At 33.3% G+C, this 22283-nt stretch overlaps 3 protein-coding genes across 3 annotated transcripts; 1 reads left to right on the plus strand and 2 right to left on the minus strand.

Annotated features, from left to right (window-relative positions):
* Positions 1-579: 579 nt before the first annotated feature.
* Positions 580-1683, minus strand: LOC107629029 (uncharacterized). The gene has a single exon (XM_016331711.3). It carries the CDS (start codon positions 1600-1602, stop codon positions 817-819), a length of 786 nt encoding a protein of 261 aa, XP_016187197.2. The 5' UTR covers positions 1603-1683; the 3' UTR covers positions 580-816.
* Positions 1684-3876: 2193 nt separating this feature from the next.
* LOC107629024 (uncharacterized) lies at positions 3877-6015 on the minus strand. Its single transcript, XM_021117886.2, has 7 exons — positions 5823-6015; positions 5658-5738; positions 5461-5517; positions 5258-5353; positions 5066-5146; positions 4655-4713; positions 3877-4284 (listed from the first exon to the last, which is right to left on the minus strand). The coding sequence occupies exons 1-7, from the start codon at positions 6013-6015 to the stop codon at positions 3877-3879; spliced, it is 975 nt and encodes a 324-aa protein (XP_020973545.2).
* A 5368-nt stretch (positions 6016-11383) lies between these two features.
* On the plus strand, positions 11384-21917 carry NIP7;1 (NOD26-like intrinsic protein 7;1). The gene is made up of 5 exons (XM_016337674.3): positions 11384-11466; positions 12219-12443; positions 13347-13541; positions 13644-13705; positions 21640-21917. Exons 1-5 carry the CDS (start codon positions 11464-11466, stop codon positions 21842-21844), a joined length of 690 nt encoding a protein of 229 aa, XP_016193160.3. The 5' UTR covers positions 11384-11463; the 3' UTR covers positions 21845-21917.
* Positions 21918-22283: the final 366 nt, after the last annotated feature.

Consider the following 22283-nt stretch of genomic DNA (forward strand, 5'->3'; position numbering starts at 1 on the left):
GTTGATACGGATGTACACGTGAGAGAGTTTTTAAAATTGGACAAATTAAACTCAGAGATCGATATGTTCAGATTTTGAAGAGGTCAGAGACTTAAATATATTTTTAAATTTTTAGGAACTTAAATGTCCGGAGACCAAAAAATTAGGGATCGATTCATCCTTTTCTCTATAACTGTCAGATACATGACCAAATTAATTTTAAACCCTAAACTATATGTAAGGACATGAGGCTGCATTATATATTTGTACAATGATGATAAATTTGAGATAGATTTTAAAAATCTACGAATAATTATGCCTAAAGATTACATTATTTTTGAAAAGTTTTATCTCTGCGAAGAATCGTATCGTTTTAAAGAGTTATTTTTCTTCCAGAATATACTATTTATTTATAGAATATGTGCCTTAAGTACAAAAATCATAATATAAAAAACGGATAACAATAATTTATCTGCAGAAGAAAAATTCTTAGGTTTTGTAATTAAGAATAACTTAGTATTCTTATTTTAATCTATTAATTATATCTACTATATATGTACGTAATACGGTAATAGATATAGTATATGGAAATTTGATACATGAAATCAAAACGAATATCTGAATTAATTAATTGAAAGGATAGTGGTACACACACATATAGTGACACAACATAGTCCACATTCATAGTGTGGAGTACTTAGTTGTGGACTCTCTATTATTTATCCATGCTCGATTACAAACTTCAACAATCATGTGTATTGAATAGCACAATGCTAATAGTAAAACTTTTAAAAGGAAAAAGAAAAAATAAATAAATTGTACTTAGTGCAAGCTTAATTATCCGTACACCGGCGGTGGGGGTGAGTTATAGAGGTAGGGATGATATGGCGGAGGTGATGGAGACGGTGGGGGTGGGGATTTGTATATATAATGAGGAGGTGGTGAATATGATGGTGGTGGCGGTGACTTGTAAACATATGGTGGAGGAGGTGATGGAGAAGGTGGAGGTGGAGATTTATATATGTATGGAGGAGGTGGTGAAGGTGATGGTGGTGGTGGTGACTTGTATATATAGGGGGGTGGAGGCGAAGGAGAAGGTGGAGGTGGAGACTTGTAAATATATGGTGGAGGAGGCGAAGGAGATGGTGGTGGAGGAGACTTGTATACATATGGAGGTGGTGGTGATGGTGAAGGCGGAGGTGGAGACTTATAAATATATGGAGGAGGTGGTGATGGAGACGGGGGAGGTGGAGACTTATAAACATATGGTGGTGGTGGTGGTGATGGAGATGGCGGAGGTGGAGAGTTGTACACATATGGAGGAGGCGGTGGAGAGTTATAAAGATAGGGAGATGGAGGTGGAGATTTGTGGTGGCCATAATAAGGAGGTAAAGAAGGTGGGAATTTGTAATGAAATGGTGGCGGTTTGTAGTAATAGGGAGGTGGATGTTCTTCATCATGATATGGGGGAGTTGGATGGGGATAAAAGTAGTATGGTGGTTGCTTCCCTTCATAGATAGGATTGTCATCAATGGCAGCAACGTTGTTAATAGCAATTAGACAAAATGCTAATGCATACATCATGAGTTGAGGCCAATGCCTTCGCCTCATTGAGGTTTCCATCTATCTTCTCTTGTGTGTTTATAACTTTGAACACTTCTAGTCTTTTCTTCTTGCTTGGTAAAGTAAGGATTGTAATTGATCCTTTATATAGTGTTAGCCTTCAATGGCAGCTTAGAGATAGATTACATGAAATAATGGATTAAAAAACTGCCCTAATAATGAGTTAAAATGTCACCTAACACTGCAGATGTTAATATTTTTTATATTTCAACATCAAAGTTTAATTTACAAAGTCAAGAAGAGTGCGTGCAAGGTATATAACTATATATGATGATGGCATTTGGCTGAACAAGTACACGGTAGATTTGTTCAATATCTTTAGATAAAACGTGTTTTGGAGGATACAGCTCATATATGTATAATATTACGAGGAGTGCTAGGAGACCAACACTTTTATTAAATTTTGGCCAGCACTTAACCATCAAAAGGAAATTGAATGATTCTACACTATTAAATGTAATCTCACACCATTAAAAATATCATTGATGACTAAAAACCACAAAATCTGTTAGCTCTCTAGACTTTCTCTAATATTATTTCATTTTAAAATAGTTTTACACGACCCTTTATTTTTGTTGATATAAAAGTTAATTTGATAAGTTATTTATATTTTTCTTTAAGAAGTGTTTAAAGCTTAACATATTTTTACTCTCATAAGATGATTAATGTCCAACCATTTTAAACATTTTATATTAAAAAATAAAAAATATTATTTATACGTTAAAATTAACTATTAAAATAAAATCAGTTAAAATATATTTATATATAAATATGTATTATTTAACTCATTTTTAATGTATTTTTTATATTTTAATATGTATTTTATATTAATAATTGATTTAATTGTAAAAAAATTGCAGATGATTATTAGCAAAACTTAATTAATTTTCTTCACAGCTGTTGTAAGCTTAGATGCCGGTGGAGGTGATGATTTAGTGCTAAACTTATTATTACACATCTTTGTCAATTGTCATCAACAGGCTAACTACCACACCGGACAAATTGCACCGAAGAAAATTCCCATTGTGGCTTAACACCTTGAGATCTGACTTGGTATATATATAATAATCGCTATCTGTCGCTGTAAATAGCTACATTAATATTTGTTTTTCCCCGTTATTATAATAAGTTTAATTTGCTCAATGTTTCCTTTGATCACTTCCACCTTGTGACTTGGTTTATCTAAGATAGAAGAGTATGTGGGAAATTAAAGCTCTTTAAGGTTATTGTAACTAAATTATGTATATGCGGAGTCTCCAGTTGACGGGGTAAATTAGGTTAATATTATTATTTCTAATTTGGGTTTATAACTTGTAATTCTGTTATTTTGTATATATAGTTTATCATTAGTTATCTTATAGGAATATAGAACGAGTTAATATTTAATTTGGGTTCTAAATTTGTATGCAAATTTTAATTTAATCTTTAAAATTTTAATTATTTATATTTAGTTTTGTAAACGTAATTTAATTGGTCTCTAGGACAATTTTCAAAACATAAACGTTAATGAAGTACTACATGGACAATTAGATATCGCACTAGAATATATAAAATGATGCAGTTTTGATTTTGATATTCAAATAATTTAAAAAACGACATTGTATCATTTATTTTGGGAGAAAACATTTCAATAAATACAACTTATTATAATATTTTTGGGTTATTTAAATGCCAAAATCAAAACGACTTCGTTTTATAAAGTCTAACGTGGCGTCTAATTATTTACAGAAGTTAATATCTGTGTGTCAAAAATTATTTTTAATATGAGTCACATTTTCAAAATTTAAAGATTAAATAAAAACGATTAAAATTTTAAAAATTAAATTAAAATAGTATATAAATTCAAAAACTAAATTAAATATTATCTCAATCTAGAGCATGCATGTTAATTACTATTATTGGTCATTCACAATTTTTTTTTCTTTTCAATCATTCGTTTTGTCTTTTCAGCTATAAGATCGAGTCATTAATCTCATGTAATTTTCTGTTCTATAGAAACCTATTACATTTGGTACGAATAATACCATAATGAAACGTCCTCACCAATACGTTGTTCTCATCCAATATCTTTTTTAAGTTTCTAACGATATCTTCATGTATCTCTTTGTTCTTTTTCACCCCTACATATATGTATGATATAATAAAAAAGAGAAATCAGTGTGATCAATACATTGTAGTGGTTATTTTTAGACATTCTAAATAATATACATCAACAGTATGATATTATGGTTGTGCTACTTACCGAATAGCGGCCATGCGATTTTGAATCTCATTCTAAGTATCAAAGACATATAGTTGTGTAAATTTGGGACAGTTTTCTGCTGGTGGTATTAGACTACTCATTAGGTGATAGTTCTCACTGGAAAGAATAAATGTAGGTGGGCCTCTAAAAGTAGTTATACCACGGTCTATCTTCGCACCCATTGATATAAACTGGAACATGCTATTGTAAGATCTTATATTGTCTCGGAAATACTTGCTCTTTGTACTATTATTGAACAACAACTCATATAGCACTTTGGAGGCTTCTTGTAGTTGTGGAAGTTGAACCTTTCCTCCATTACAACATAATTTGAATTTTGGTTCAATTGAGTTGTAGCTTTTGTTTAACCTCTCATCATACAAAAAAAAACACATTGCAGTGTTCACACTCATAAAATGCGCTACCCATGTGCATGTATTCTGCATTGGTATAGAATAGTTAGCACTCATAAGTAATTATGATATGGTGTTTAATATTTTTAGTTCAATGACCTACTTATTTAAGAACCTTTAATTGAATCATACCCGTATTATGCTGTTCAATGGCAGACACGTCTCCGTGGGCCCTTTTGGATTTTTTTTTTACTTGACGGAACAGTGTGAGTTTGAAAATTCTATGGTGCATGCAAAGGACAAATATATAATGTTTTATATCTTAACCATTAGTATAATTCAATAAAATTAATTAAGCAATCCATGATTGATTGTAACATAAGTGTGGATAAAATCAGAATGAGTGGACACATTATGAAGCTTAGAAAATCATATCGCTCAAACGTTTACTACATACCGCTCTTTCTGGTGTAATCATTTTTTTCAGCTGCATAGTTCTTTGTGTTCCTGAAATTCCTGCAAATTTTCACCCAAAATTTGTGTGGTCAAATTACTTAAACACCTAAAATTGTGACTCAATCCATTGATACATTGATATAAATGAAGCCCGTATCAATCTATATATATAGTACCCCTGAATAACTTTGGAAACCGTGTTGATTAGCATTGCTTACGTGTAGCTGGTTACCTCTGTTTAGTATAGTATTTAGGAACAAAAACATTCCAATCCACAACAAAAAACTTGCTTATATTATTAACTCATTCTTAATTACTACTAATCTACTCATGAAATGTTTCACCGCAAAAATGATTAATGACTACACCACATCCAGTCGAATTAACATAGTATAAAGATATCTTTGCACACCTAGCTCGATAGGTGAATCTTCAGTTTGTCTTGTTCTTTGCATTTTTTGCCTTTTATCCCTTCTAGCAGCTCTCCTTTCCTCTATTACACGTAATATGCAGTCAAATTTCTATTTAATAAATCACTATAGATAAGTCATTTGATAGCTGATGCTTGAAAAGATAAAAGTATATATTGTTTTTCTTTATTCACCTTGTATTTGCGTGTTCCATTGCATGTCATCAGGTGATGTATTAATTATGTCAACTAAAATTGCTTTATCAATAAGTAATTCTGACAATGACTCCCCTGTATATGCACCATTTCCGTTATCACTTGACTCTTATAATTCACATGTGATAATAAAAATATTTGAATTTATAACTTTGACCCACATTTTAGTTATTGTGTGTTACCTTTCGTAGAAGTGCAGCTCAGCGCTGTTCTATCCACTGTAATTGTAAAGTTTGTCCCTACAACAAATAAAATAAACAATATACACCATTAAATATGCTTATATGTAATCATTGTTAGGCTAATATAAGATTGTCTAATTGACAACACAAAGTAAATATAGTGATTGAAATTAGATATCTAAACAAATAATATTTACCTATTTGTGTCTGAGCTACTCTGGCCAGCTTTTTGTTAGCTAATTTGAGTGCTCTTTCATCCCTAGCAAGTCTTGTTGCCTCTGCTCAAGAATTTTATTTCTTTATATCTTACAAAGCACATCATATTTTTGTAAATCTGATTATTTTAAATAGAATAGACTAACCTCTTGATGGCATAGATTTTATACCAAAATTAGTTTTTGGCCGCAAATTAGTACAATGATGATTGGTTTGTATATAGTTTTGTAAGCTCCCATTCAAATCTTGTTGCTCCATACACATTCTACATGCCACGCCCTGTAAATGATTTTCCTTATCTTCTGAATTGAATCTTCTATAATCTTCTTCCACACACATTATATTCCATGCACAAACCAATGTATCTTCATATATTATACTTATATACACTAACCTATATTTTTTTTATTTCAGTTTATTAATTACCTGAACAGATGGAGCACATTTGTTGGCTCAATCCTTCGGTTAGGGGACTTGTATTGGCTATTAGAGATGTTGCAAAAAATGAATGAACATGTTGACGATATGTGTAAATTTAAGCATAGACTAAGAGGTTAATGCTATCTCCTATGCATTTTGGAATCTAATTCGTTATAAATGTACATGTTTGATTTAACCTAATCCCTTAGGAAAAAAATGTACAATATAACTTATATGATATACTCTCCTTATATGTTTTCATTAGCGGTCATGCATCTCTAGTTTAGTCAAATATCTTTCATTGTAAGTTTACCTTGATGGTGAATAATACATATCCCTCTTCTATTCTATACACATTAAGTGATAGAGCATATTTGTTTACTGTCCATTGATTACATTAAGTGATAGAGCAGATTTGTTGGCTCAATCCATCTGTTAGGGGACTTGTAAACATTATTGGAGAGGCTGTATAAAATTTTATAAACATCTTATCAAAAAGTGTAAATTTTAAGCATAAACTGAGCGGTTAATGCTATTTCCTATGAGTTATGTACCATGTTTTGGTATATAACATTCTATTTATGATTTATCCTAATCGATTTATCTAAATTGTACTATATAACTCATATGCAACACTCTGATGATGTTTTCTTTGAAAATATCACTTTAATCGACTTTAGTAAATTAAATTCCCTTATAAGTTTACGTTGATGGTGAGCAGTTCCTAGGCATTTTCTTTTCTTTACTAATTTCAATATCAGTTCCATCCTAAAATGTCTCTCGAGATCTGATGATGTAAACATGTTGCCCAGTTAGTTGCTCTTGGTAAAAGTAATGGTAACGACTGAATCTAAATAATATGGTTTCATCCACTTAATGTTGTACCTTGTGCTAGCCGATTGTTTCCCAAAATTTGACATTCCTCCCTTGTATTTATTCTGTAATTTCCATTAATGTAGATAGCCTCTACATTAGTAGTACTTGATCTGTGAGAGATTTTATTTGTACTATGTATAGTGTTGGGTGATTCTTCCACTAACATTGTCTATGCAATTGGTCCCATATCTGCAACAGTCGTTACTAACCTCATAACAGCTCTTCTCATATTCATCCCATTATGGCTTTTATGATTGTTTATATGCTTGCATATTATGGATGAATACTCCTTTTAATTTCACGTGTCATTTCTGAAGTTGGTAAAACTTTCTTATTCACAGCTAAATATTCAATAAATACATACCTGTAGGTAGAGAGTCCTTGAGTCCATAGTGGTAATTTGTTTCTGCTGTTACAAAACTGCTAACTGTCGTGTTTGCCATGCTTGTCCAATGACTATTACAGTATTCATCCACCTTTCACTTATTATTTGATAAGCCACAACTTTCTTCAACTGTACATCTCATACACTTAAGAAAATTTAGTGAATTTGAATAATATTATGCATAAATGAATGGCTAAAAGTACTTGGATTTAGCTACTACTCCCATGTAAAAATGAAGACATAATTATTTATACTTTTGAATATGACATGACTCTGATGAAAGTGGTTGTTGCATTTGATGGAAATTTGTAGTATGGCAGGACTCTCTATGGTCAACTAGGCTAAGTTTTCACGCAACATTATATATTATCTACGAGAAACCAAAACCATACCTTGACCGATTCCTCCCTATTACCGCAGCACCTCAAGCTTCTCTGTTCTTCAAGTGTCCAAAATCACCAAATGCACAAAAAAAAAAAAATCCAGCATTCAAGATCCAAATTCAAGCTTTCACTTCCATCAATTTATCTCCCAAAAACTCATAATTCGAACTAACACCATACAAATATCACTAAGTCAATATAGGATTTACTATACCAATAATTTCACAAGAGTTAAAAGTTTCTCACATTTTTGACGAAGATTTGGGGCAATGCCAAGCAACCCCATAAAGATAATTAGATACTAAACACAAAAATCACATAATTTCTCAAAAATCAAAACCTCAATATCACAAAATTGAAAGGAGAAGGATTGGGCACAAAAAATCAAATTTCTTACCAAATTTTTGAATGGGTTTTATAGAGAATTCCAAGATGAACGCGTGGCTGCTGACGACTCGTCAATCGGAGCTTTGGATTGAAAGTTATGAAAGATTGAAGTTTGGGTGGAAATGGAGTTAGGGTTCTTGTAATCCCCTTTCTCCTCCTCAGCGTAGAAATAGAAGAATGAATGGGAGGAAGCTATGTTATGTGTTTTTATATGTTAGACCTTGAGTCTGGTCTAACGGATTCGGCCCGTTGGCTCGTTTTTTGGTCAAAAATTTTAAAATTAGTGTCAAACTTCATATTTTAATTATTTTTACTTCATTAAACTATAAACTTTAATTTTCTAATTTCGTCAATTAGTAATTAATTTATCGGTTAATTATTTACTAATTATCCGAAGTTTACACTAGGTGCTGATGTCGGTGCCTCACCAGCAGCGCCGCTGCCTCCATCGCACATCTGCTTGTTGTACACAGTCATCTAGTCTTACAAGCGCTTTAGCCGCTCCAACTTCTCTGTCAGCTCTGAGCTGATGGAAACAGTGTCTCCCACGTGTGCAAAAAGTACGTTGTACCTTTCCTCAGACTGTTGAACTTGTTAGTGAAGCTCTTGTGTGAGTTTCTGCACCTCTTCTCTCAAATCGACAACTTTCGCAAGATCGGCAGGGCAAGTAGTAGAGGCAGATGAAGCCGCCAATGTAGAGGAGCGGAGGCTGCTGACGAAGATCGACCTCAATCCGTAGACGTGATTCTTGTAGGGCTCAGAAGTGGTTTCGCGCCAAACCCTATTAGGATCAACAACTGAAGCATCAGAGTCGGGATCATCTCTACTAGGCTGAGATTGTTAGGTTGCAGCCTCCAATCTCTGAGTGTAGTCCTCTTGTGTTGATTATTTTCAACTTGAAAAGGAAATTAAAGCACCAAAAAAATTTTCCAAATTAAAGATTAAGAAGAAATTAAATCAACAATAATAAAAATATATATATAATGAAAACTTCACTAAACAACCTGAATAATCAACACAAATCAATAATAATCAACATAATTCAACAATAATCAACACAAACCCTATTTTATAATAACAAGTAAGCTCAGATCTTAATCTAGTCCAAACAAATTCAAGTTCAAATTCAAGAAATATAACAGCATGTTGAACTAATTTTTATAAATTCTCTAACTGATTCTAAATTATCACCTAATTGAAGCAGCAAGCAAATTGAAAAAAAATAAAGCACCAAAAAATAATTTTCAAGTTAAAGATTACGAACAAATTAAATCAACAATAATAAAGAATATATATAATGAAAATTTTACTAAGCAACCTGAATAATCAATACAAATCAACAATAATCAACACAAACCCTATTTTATAATAACAAGTAAGCTCAGACCTTAATCCTATTTTAGAAGTTCAGAAGCATTACCTGAAATGAGCTTTAATAGGGCAAGGGAACGGCTGAGCAGGAGCTTCTAACCTTCCTCCTACGCCGGTGCCGAGAAGAAGAGTAGTAGGAGAAGAAGAAAAGTAGAAGTGGCGACAGAAGCGTTTCCAGCAGCAGCGACAGCAAAACCGTGAGAGGGTGTCGTCCGAGGGGGCTACCGGAGAGGAGAGATGAGAAAGTTAGAGAGAAATAGGGAGGCGAGAGGTTAGAGAGAGAGAGAAAGGGGAGAGAGAGAGATTCAAAATGGAGGGGAAGAGGGTTCGCCGTTCGAATTTAGGGCACGATTACCGGCGGATAAATTCGACAGTAATGTGTTGTGGGTCACCAAAATGCAACATTTCACTAAACGTGTATTTTGACGGTAAATCCCACGTTATATTTCACGTCTATTTTTTTTCGTTTTTCCTCCAATTATTACCTGCAAATTTACCGTCGAAAATAAAAATCCGCTAGTAATGATTCCTGACGAATTTCACAGCTAAATCGTCAATAAATCCGTCAATAAAGTCAACGCTAACGTACGATGCTGAATCGGATGGTAATTCCAATAGTACTCAGCATTTTTCTTGTAATGACTGTCGCAATATCTTTTGTGTAGATCAAGAAACTAAAGAGACTCAAATTTGTCTCTATTCTATCGATTAAGATTCATTATCATTGAATATTGGACTTTCTCTCAACTTTTAGTTTAACATAAAGAATATCAATTTTCTTTTTAAACTTAGATCTAATGTTTTCTATTATCTATAAGTGTCGTATAGCTATTCTATAAATAAAATGCTTCTTCTGTAAAAAAAAAAAAATCTTTATAGAAAAATTTGATTAAAAGAGTAGTATAATTTCATATTAATTTATTTAAATCACATAGGTTGAATTTTATAATATTTTTATTTTCATTATACGGTGCAATTCAAAAAGTATAAAACTTTTTCTCTCTGGCCCATAATGCTTTTAAGCTCTTTTTTCCTTTCCTGGTTAGCCCAAATCTTTTAAATATTAAATATTTTGTTTAAATAAGTTTTTAGTTTTTATATAATAATTTTTTATTTTTATAAATTTTTAATTTCACTTTTAGTTTTAGTCCAGTAAAATTTCTATATGTTTTTTTTTTTTTAATTTTACTCTCTATCGCTGATTTATTCCATTAAGTACGATATAATAGGTTAAATAATTAAATATATCAGGTCAGGAATAATTAAATAATATTAGATATAATAAATATATAATTATAAATATTATATATATATATATAATTATAGATATTGATGAATTAAAGAATAAGATAACTTTGAGTTATTATTCTCTAATATTACCAATATCAAACAAAATGCTAATATCATAGTGATGAGAAAGTGGTTGAGATCTAGCTTTTAGTTTGGATTCTACAGAGTCATCAAATGAACAGAAAAAGGGTAATACCTATGATCATAAAAAGATTTTTTCTTAACTTGTAGGAAAGTAATGGTTAACTTTCTTAGATTGAAGCAGTTAATAAGCACAAATTGCTCTCCTTTTCTAATATTCTAATAACACTTCACTACCACATAACACATGAACCGTGTGTTAATGCCTTTATAAGAAGCCAAAAAAGTGTGATCAACAAAAACTTCCCAACAATATTCTAAGGTACCATGTTCTTATTGTAGTGTAGTTTTTTTTTTTTTTTTTTTTTGAGGACTATAGTTTTGTTGATCATAATAATAATTTATATGACAGACATGTATGAAAATCAAGCATCTCCTGATGTCTCAAATTATGCATCAAGTAGTGGAATCTCTTCTGGGGATGATAATAAAGGGATTGGTTATAGAGCTGCAAAATCAAAGCATTTATATCTTTTGGGTAGCAATTCTTGGTTTCAATCCTTTCCCTTCAAAATTGATCTCAATTTTGTTCGTATGGTAAGTCAATATTCAAGCTTTCTATGTTTATTTAGAGTTAGCAATCTCATCATCATTTTGTGATAAATCTTCTGAAGTAATCTTAGCACAATTTTATTTCAACATACATAGTTGTATTGCATAATACTGTATGATGTATTTTGGAATTAGATTAAGATGTATATGACAAACTAAGAATTCAAGTAAGGATGATAATGCGACTCATATTTATATATTCATGGATATTCATTATGTCCCTATTCGATTGAGATGGATAATTATCTGCTCTAGTGCGAAAGTGAATTTTGAGTAGAGCGAATTTTTGTTTAAAACGGGACAGAGTCGAGTCATAGGCATACCGCATATTTGTCCTAATATGAACTAATATACATAATATATATTATAGAATATGTAAAATTAATAAAAAAAATTAATTTTAAAAGTTATAAGAACGAATAAAAATGAGACAAGTATTTACAGGAATAAATTAGGATACAAAATTTTACTATATATAAAAATATAATAGAACATACAGAATTAGATTGTGCAAAAATTAACATACAAGAGAGAATGTTAGATAGAAAAAGAGATTTAGGAAGACAATGACTTAGGTATTCACTAATTCCTACTATGGCTAAGTCCAATACTACTAATTGAAAAATTAGCCCATTAATACTTACATAGTTATATGTATTATGAAAATCAATGTGATTGGGTTTTGAATGTTATTGTTATATGAGAAGTGTAAATTGTTTTTTGTTACATATATAAAGGTGATGGCAGAGGTGATTGGAACATTTATTTTGATGTTCTGTGTAAGTGGAATAATAGCAAGCACAAAATTCCAAAGTGGCGAAGTGGGGCTTCTAGAGTATGCAGCCACAGCAGGATTAACAGTGGTTGTAATCATCTTCTCCATAGGACCAATTTCTTGTGCACATGTCAACCCAGCCGTCACAATTGCCTTTGCCACAATTGGTCATGTTCCATGGTACAAGGTACTAAACCTTAAAAGCATTCACTCACTTTATTTATAACTTCACTCAATTTTTTTTTTTATTAAAGATAGGAGACTTGAACCCAGTCTTTTAATTGAGTATGGAAAGATAATGTTATTTGAGCTATAACTCATTGGCCACTCAATTTTTAGTTTGATCCTTATAGTTTATATATTCGTGATTAAGACTTTATATATAGGAAAAGTTTTCGAGAAAAACCTTATATTATATTATATCTATCGTTTTTAGAACTAAATCAAATTATTCAAATTAATTAAAAATCAGTAATCAAATTGATCTTTAGGATAAAAATCGGTTGAGTCAATCAACCAAAATTAGAAAAATTAGGTCAAAAATAAAAAAAATCGATTAAAAGTTTGATAAATTGGTCAAATCGATTTGAACTTTTATAAGTTAATCAGTTTAAAATAAATAATAAAATACAAAAATTTATTTTTAAGATTATATATTATACAAAAATATATTATTTTATTATATTTAGTTCAATTTCAATTAAATTACGATTGAACTTTTAAATTTTTAAATTTTTAACTCTTTCGATTTGAATTTTTTAAATCTTGATTATATCTCACTTTGTATAAAAAAATTTGTGATAAGATTTCTCCGTTGTTAAGAAAAATTCATATAAAATAGTAATTTATCCTCCGACATACAGATTCGATCACAAATTTTATATTAAAGAAACTGAACCCAAAAACATTTATGCAATATGATAATTTGATTAGAAAATTACTTCAAAGAAAATTTTTATACAAGATATAAGAATTTGATTATAAATTTTTAAACTATAATAACCTAAATAAAACCAAGAGAATATACCCCGTTAAAATTCAGGTAGCTAGCATAATTTATTCTTTTTGTTTATTTTGTTGAACTGAACAGGTTCCAATTTACATAATAGCACAGATAGCAGGTTCTATATTTGCCACATTCATAGGTAGCCTTGTTTATGGCATAAAATCAGAGGTTATGATCACAAGGCCAATCCAAGGTTGCAACTCTGCATTCTGGGTTGAACTCATTGCAACTTTCATCATCATGTTCCTTGTTGCAGCTTTGACATCTGAGTATGAATCAGTAAGGAATACATAATTAAATTATTGATTAAGTTCTTTAATTATTAAACTATTTTACATTTATCTACAATAAGCTGAAACCTAAGACAAACTATTTATGCAGGTTGGGCAATTATCTGGCTTTGTTGCTGGAATTGCAATTGGTCTTGCTGTACTAATCACAGGGTAATTAACTACAAATTATTAACAAATTCTTATTTTTCCTCTCTATTTTTGGTTAAATTATTTTTGAGATCCTTTAATTTTATTCAGATTTCAATTAGGTCTATATAATTTAAAAACTTGTGATCAATTTTGTGGTCTATATAAAAATTAGGGTAAAATATATTTTTTATTCTTAATATTTGTGCATTTTTTTTTAAAAATACTCCTAACATTTAATTTCATTTAAGTTTGTACTAACGTTTTCGATTCATTTAATTTTGTCATTAACGTTTTCGCTTTGTGTCAAAATTATCCTTAAAAGTTTTTAATTTTGCCCCTAATATATTTTTTGAACAAAAGGAGCTCAACACACTAAAGTGGAGCAAGTAGGAAATAAAGACAATAACGAAAACAAGAACATAAACACGGTACCAAGAATCTAATCCGTTGTCATCTCCGACATTGCTATCAAAAACCAAACGGATCAACCCTGCACCATTCCCTGTAACTCAAAAACGACCTATTCTTAATAGCATCAACTCCTGTCAAAGTATTCTGAAAAACTCTCCGATTCCGTTCCAACCAAATGTTCCAGACAACTGCAAAGAATCCTACCAATCACTTCTTTTGCTCAGAGTTACCACCAGGCACTTCAGTCCAACTCTCAAACAGCTCTTTGACCGTCCCTAAAACTGTCCAAGCTTTATCAATTATCAGCACTTGTCAACCACGCGCACCATACCTGCCATGTAAACTCACAGCCAAGAAACAAATGATGCACAAATTCTATTTCCTTTTTACACAAACTACAAATGTTATCATTATGATGTATAATTCCTACTCTACTCAATCTCTCTTTAGTGTTGACTCTGCCTACTAAGACGAACCATGCAAACAGTTCAATTCTTGGAGGGACCAATCATCTCCATATGGTACTAGTGAAGTTGTAGCTTGTGATGTCCTCCGAAAGAGTCTCTTTCTGCACACCAACATAAAGGAATTAGTAGAAAAAATACATGTCATGTTAAATTTCCATATAATTGTATCCTCTCTATCAGATGCTAGTCTGACTAGCCGTAATCTGTCATGAAGTTGATTGAGTAACTCTAGCTCCCATTGGAATAATTATCTCCTCCACTGAAAGTTCCATATCCACTCTAACCCATCCCAAAACCCACAGTCCCCTATGACAGATCCTTGTTGATTTGAAACAGAGAAGAGTCTCGGAAAACTATCTTTTAAAGAGCCACTTTGTAACCAATCATCCTGCCAGAATCTAATACGCCTGCCATTTCCCAACTCCATAGACAAACCATTCATCATATCTCTTACCTCTTGTTCTCTAATATTAAGTTGGTAAATATTTTTCCACGGGCCACCTCTTGACGGTAAAGGCTATTTTGACAACATTACAGATGGGTTCAACTGATTACAAGAACAAACAACCTTCTTCCACAACGAGCAATCTTCCTTCGAAAAGTGCCACCACCACTTGAACAGAAGCGACACATTTCTGATTAAAGCATCCCCCACCCCTAAACTGCCCAACTTTTTCAGAGCTTGCACCAATTCCCATTTCACAAGAGGTATACCATTATTTCCATCTTCTTTACTCCATAAAAACCTTCTTTGCAACCCTATAATCCTTTCTGCAACCGCCTTTCGCATTTTATACAAGCTTAAGTAGTATACTAGCAAGCTATTAAGAACAGGTTTTATGAGAACCAACTTACCAGCTTTGTTGAGAGACTTCGCTTTTCATAGGCTCAGCTTATCTTCCACCTTGTCAATGATTGGTTTTCAGGTTTTCACCAACCGAGGATTTTCACCTAGAGGAATTCCCAAGTATCTGATAGGTAGAGTAGCTTCAGTACATGCCAACAAACCACACATATTCGTCACCCATTCCTTCTCACAGTTAACCAAAATCAAGCTTGACTTATCAAAGTTAATGCTCAGACCAGACATCAGTTCAAAACAACGCAGAAGTCTCTTATAGTTCACTAGTGTCTCCGTTTCCTGTGGGCAAAATAATATGGTGTCATCTGCAAATTGGAGATGCGACAACTCTATGTTGTCACTCCCTACCAACAATGGAGAAATGCGACCATTCCTGACTGCCTCACCCACCATCTTGTGCAAGACGTCAACTACAAGAACGAACAGAAAAGGAGAAAGAGGATCTCCTTGTCTAAGACCTCTCTCCATCTTAAACGGCTTGGATGATGACCCATTAATCAACACTGACATAGATGCTGTAGTCACACATTCCTTCACCCATGTCCTCCATCTAAGACCAAAATCCATCTTCTGTAACACAATATCCACAAAGCTCCATCTCACCCTGTCGTACGCTTAACGCTACCCATGTTACATTAGCGTCCGTTGGTAGCTTTGCACTTTGGAAGAATTCCAACACAACTGTAATAAATTATTGACCAATCTCATCCCAACATTTCTTTATGAAGTTTATATTGTTTCCATCACTACCCGGTGCTTTGCTGGACTCACAATCCCAAACTGCCTCTTGTATCTCCTCCGGTGATGGCATCACCTCTAACAATGCTGCATCTTCGTCATCAATCTGTTCTACCAACCCATCCCGGATCCCAATCATAGGGGCAAATTCCTGTCGATACAGATCTTTATAAAATTCTGTAATAGCAAGCTTTATTCTGGCCTGGTTCGTCACTAATCTGCCATTAATTACTAGAGAATCGATTATGTTGTTCCTCCTTCTAGCCGACGCCAGGATATGGAAGTATCTAATGTTCTTGTCCATATCTCTAGCATGTTGAGAGTGAGACATCTGCTTCCAATGGATCTCCTTTCTGGCATACCACTTCGCACAACAAGTCACAAGAGCCTTCCGTCTGGCCTCCACTGTTCCATCATAGCTACCAGCACTAACCATATCATCAATCTTCTTAATCTCCTCCTCAAACTTCTTTATCCTGTCATCCATGCCGCCAAAATTGTCTTTATGCCATCTCCTCAGCGGTATCATCAAGGCCTGCAGCTTATTAGTGAACTGAGTCTCACCCAAATTCCGCCACTCATCCTTCACCATCCTCAAAAACCCTTCATGTGTAAACCAGGAATCCAAGCTTTGAAAAGGTCTTGGACCCGCACTCAGTCTTGTATCTTCTAGAATCAACGGGCAGTGATCTGATAGACCTCTTGGTCCCCCTTTCAATCGAGTATCTGGAAACTACTCAAGCCACTCCATACTGACAAGAATCCTATCAATGCGGCTACAAGAATGACCTCGAAACCATGTGAACTGCCGATCAGTTAACGGTAAATCCACTAACTGTAAATCTTGTACCCATTCCTTAAAATCTTCCGCTGTAGCCGGCAGAGTAACAGTGCCTTTCCTTTCCTCCAACCTTAGTATCTCATTGAAATCCCCCATGAAACAAAATGGAACTTGACATAAGCCCAAAATGTAGCTCAACTCCTTCCACATCATCAGTTTCTCCCTTCGCGTATGTGCTTCATACACCAAGCAGAATGCACAGTTCAAGTTATTTTTTGTCAACAAACCTTCAACGCATAGCCAACCATCCCTTTATAGCAGTTCGATTGTTTAAACAACAAATCATCCCACATTAACAATAAGCCGTCAGACGCACCTACTGATTCTACATAGTCCCAACCCACTGTGTCACATCCCCACAAACGTACTACATCAAACTTAGTCATTACCTCCCTCTTAGTTTCAATCAAACCTATCATATTTAATCTATAATTTTTCTTCAACTCTTTCACCAGACTTAACTTCCCATCCCCTCTTAGTCCTCTAACATTCCAGCAACTATAAATCATTTAAATGAATTTTTACATACCATGCTATGTTGTTTGGGCCTGCTCCTCCTAGCTTTCTCTTTCTGTTTTGCCATCCTTCTCTTTGCCGCAAGTTCTTCATTTTGGCTTTGTAAAATCGCCATAATATCTTCTTCTTCATCATAAAAAACCATACCAGATTCCACGGCTAACTTCCATGTTTCCTTATTTTCGGCCAACTGTCCTTCCTCCGTAAACCTCTGGTCAGCAATTTGATTTGTGACTTCTGTTCCTGTTTCGGATCCAACATCCTCAGTAGCCCGTTCTTTGACGTTCTCATGTTTCACAGCTTTGTCTTCACCTGCTTCTACTACCACATCGTTCTCCCTCTCTTGCAATTGCAATATTTGGCCCATCTGGTTTTCCCGGTCCATTCTTCCTTCAACCACCTCCTCCGCGTCCAGCCCTTGGTTGTACCCTTTCACCATGTTCGGCACTACCAAGCTCTCCTCAATTATACTACCACCTCCCCATGCTTGGCTTCCATCCGGCACTTCCAAGCTGTGCAAGCCTTGAGCACGCATGACGCCACCTCACAGCGCAAAGGAACGTGACTCGCAGTCCTTGGCAGCGGCGTGAACTGGAGCGTGTGAGAGTTGGAACGCTCCACTCGTGCAGCCTTACTCATCATTCACAAGGGAGGGCCCCGCTTGCACTGAACCAGATCCCATGATCAGCTTTCGACCTGGCCCAGCTTCCTTGGCACTATCTTGTTGAATGCGCAGACCTAATTGGTCATGATACGGCGGCCCACCAAATTGATGGCCCAGGACGAGCCTTGACTTATAACATTCCTTTTGGGAATTCTTATTTGTAAAACCCACGCTCTTTTCTTCCCATCCTTTGTTCTTGTCTTCAAAATTCTTGGACCCACTTCCTTTATCAAAGCAAACCTGTGTAACCATTCTTTCCGACTCAATCTCCGCACAATCATCAAAATTCTCACAATCATCCTCCCCATTAATTTCTTTAATTCTGAACGAATCTGTTATCCATTGCAGTTGATACGGATTTAAATGGTCTTGATTGCATTCGTTCAAAAAAATATCTGATATTACCATTCTACAATTATCTTCATCACTTTCGTTAGTCCGTGTCATGATTAGCTCAGCCGCCGGATCCCACACCGTCGCCATGGCCACTATTCCACCACCATGTGAACTAGAGCTTCCACATGTTGGCCTAACGATTACATCTTCCGTCAAGCATTTTTCCCCATGTATCTCGCAACCCACCTCCTTTACAAAGACATCAAAGCCACTAGTTCCCACAGTGATATGCACCCATTCCTTAATTATGTCAAACACACAAATGTCAATTAACACTCGGCCAACACTGAAAGATAAGGCAGACTTTGTCATTTCATCACATTTTACTACTTCCCTCCATAGGCCGCCTATCGTGTTGAATGTATTCACTGACCAAATATGTAGGGGCACTCCATAACATTCTAACCAGACTCTTCTAGTCTCACCGCGTTCTAATTCCTCCCATCGCCAAATGCTATGAAAGAATTGCAAAAAGCTATTCATTTTGAAGGTATAAGCTTCCTTTGCGTTCTTCACAGAATCAAAAACTAATAAGGCTTTATATGCTCCAAGTTCTCTGACTTCAACAATCTGAGGGAAGTTCTTGCTGATTGCTCTCTCTAACGATTTGAAATCAATGGCCGTCGTCGTTCCTCCGACCAAGCTCCTCAGCAGCCAATCGAAATTCTCTTTTGCTATTGGGACTTCAATCTTCTTCGTCCAACCATTCTCATGCGGGTCCTTGACAGAAGTATCCTTCTTAGTTGCTTTCACTCTTGTAAGACCTTTTTCTCTCTGAGGTTGCCTACTTTCTTCAACAGATCTTGCAATGTCTCCCTTACGTAGCCCAGTGTTCTTCCCTTCCATTGGCCTTCTATACTTAGCCTCACCTACGTAGATTGTCTTCCCCCTTATGCACGTTTGATGCATTTCTGATATAGCCTTCACAGCCCCCCTTTCGTTGTATAGCGAACAAATGCAAACAAAAGAACCTTCCCGTTTTTTACCTTCCGAGCAAGATAAATGTCATTGATTCGTCCTGTCCAATGAAACAAGTGATAAAGTTCTTTCTTCGAGATATCTTGTGGCAGATTGTTAACAAAAACGGTGAAAGAATCGTTTACCAAGCGTTGATGCTCTTCTCGATTCCAAATCCTAGGATCCTTTATCTGTAAATTCCTAGCTCTACCCCACTCAGTGTTTCCCACTCTCACTCTCTATCTCTCTAAAAATTTTGTCCTTAATATTATACATGGAGTTAACACTCACGAGTGATTTTGACACAAATAAAAAATATTAGAGACAAAATTGAATCCAACTAACATTAGAGGCATTTTAAAAAAAAAAAAATTGTAAACATTAGAGACAAAAAATATATTTTACTCTAAAAATTATTTTAATCAAATTTGATCCTGTGAGTTACATATTTAAATTCAAACCTCTAGGTTGTGCCAAGGTGCAAACATTTTTTTAACTATATCTCTATGGTTTGAAAATATGGTAATCAAAGTATCAAACCCTAGTCTGAAACCCAAATGAAAAAAAGTTGAATAAAAAATTTTCTATAGTATAGGGATAGAATAAAAAATTTAAACAGGAAATATTCTGGGCTTGATTGAGAAAATATTTATTTGATATGGAGACTTAATTATAAATAATTAATCTATATAGATAATCGACTTATAATTTTATAGTAAATTTAAATACAAAATCTTAAACGATAAAAAACAGTTAAAAGTTAGTTAGAATTATAGACATTTTTAAAATAATTAAATTAATTATTATTTAAAAATATTATATATATACTAAAAATTAGTCACTATGACTGTGTTTGGTTTTGAGAACAGGACAAGATACCACAAGACACAAAGGACAAAAATATCAAAATTAATATCCTTATATTTTATTTGGTGATAAACTAAAATAAATTATAAAAATCTAATTTATCTCTTTTTTTTTCATTCAAAAGATTTAGAAATAAAATATAATGATGAAAAAATATAATTGAAAAATTAACAAGAATAAAAAAAATAAAAAATAAGTTGTATCTCTTATTAGTATCTCTAAATTTTTTCTATCAGAATGGACACAAAATACATTAATTCAGTGTGTCTAGACACAATGTTTTTGTACATATCTCATTTGTCAAACACGATTTTATATCTATGTATCCTTATCTCAATATTTCATGCTGCTAAACAAATACAGCTTATATATTCACGTAGAAGTGCCAATTTAACCCTAGATCCTAAGGACTAGTCCCAAACTCGCACTCTAAAGCCCGACCCTACACTAATTATATCTTTTAAAAGGTCTTTATCAAACTTAATTCACAATAATCTTTAAATAAAAAGATTAAACCTCCCCGTTCAAGAGTTGATTCCAAATTATTTAAAGACTCAAGACACTCATCTGATGATAACGATTAACTCTAAACAACTACCAATCCAACTTAAATGACTTATGGATTTTAATTTATTGAGCTGCTCTCGACCAACTAAAATTACTTACTAGCCGCTCTACATCTTAATCGATTGACTTTAGGTAGATCATTGACTGTCTCTAACCAATCCCGAATAAACCACCAATCGTCCATGCCGACTTTGGTCGACACTCGACCGACTGCAATTAATTTCGAATAATGTAGAATAAAAAATGGTAAAAATATAATAAATTTAAATAATTTATTAAATATGATTGAAATAAGAGATCAAAGTATAAAATAAAAAAAAAAATTAAAAGAACTAACATTAGAATTAACCTAAGTCCTATAAAATTTTGGCTATGTTGGATTTGTTTTAAAAAATAATTTTTTTTTTATTTTTTATCTATCGCCAAAATCTTATAAAAAAGGTTTTATTGACATTTTAATATTTATATATAAATATATATGTTATTTTTCTCAATTTTAATATATATTTTATATTTCAACACAAAATTTATAAATTTTTTGTGTATATATAACAAGATTGATTTTAATAACATATACTAAATCTTATCTTATTAGATAACATCCACTATACACATAGTAGTTTTTATTTGAATAACAGAGTGCTCTGTTTTGTGTGTGTGGAATTGAAGGCCTGTGTCAGGTGGATCAATGAACCCTGCAAGATCATTAGGACCAGCAATTGTTTCATGGAAATTCAAGGACATTTGGATATACATGATAGCCCCAAGTGGTGGAGCCATAGCAGGAGCTCAAACCCTTCGTTTTCTTCGCCTTAATAAGGACCAACCTTGCAACACCGATGTTGGTCACCCCATACCCTATTGTTCAAGTTAGTAAAATAATAAAAAACCAAGCTAATGTAAGAAAATTAAAGAAGGTGAATTGTTGATTGTAACCCTGTTTTTGTGTCCCTAGGGAGAAATGGAAATGGACCCATGATTTTGGTGGTAGAGAAAAATTGGAGCTTGTTATCTGAAAGAGTAGAAGGGTTCAGACAAAGATATGTCTTAGGAAAAAAAGGGAATACCAGATGATCATGTGGATCCCAATGTTTAATTACTAGTTTATTTTTCTAATTACTATTTTATTATCATAGTTTGCCGTTGAAACATGTTAACATTGATTTTCGAGTATGTAAGTATATCAAATAATTTTAATGAAATTTTACGGAGACAATTTATGAAATATAAGCTTTAAATTCAATGAAAATTTTATAAAAAAAAAAATTATTCAACTATGTAACAATTGTATATAGTCATTAATAAAAAAATAT

The sequence above is a fragment of the Arachis ipaensis genome, chromosome B3 (assembly GCF_059453495.1).
Source record: "Arachis ipaensis isolate K30076 ecotype BB chromosome B3, ASM5945349v1, whole genome shotgun sequence".
NCBI lineage: Eukaryota > Viridiplantae > Streptophyta > Magnoliopsida > Fabales > Fabaceae > Arachis > Arachis ipaensis.

Coding starts and splice junctions, on each gene's coding strand:
- LOC107629029 (XM_016331711.3), bottom strand. CDS start 1,602: ATGGAAACCTCAATGAGGCGAAGGCATTGGCCTCAACTCATGATGTAT.
- LOC107629024 (XM_021117886.2), bottom strand. CDS start 6,015: ATGTGTGTGGAAGAAGATTATAGAAGATTCAATTCAGAAGATAAGGAA. Junction 5,518..5,657: donor AGTAGCTCAGACACAAATAG/GTAAATATTATT, acceptor TATTTGTTGTAG/GGACAAACTTTACAATTACA. Junction 5,354..5,460: donor GAGCTGCACTTCTACGAAAG/GTAACACACAAT, acceptor GTGCATATACAG/GGGAGTCATTGTCAGAATTA.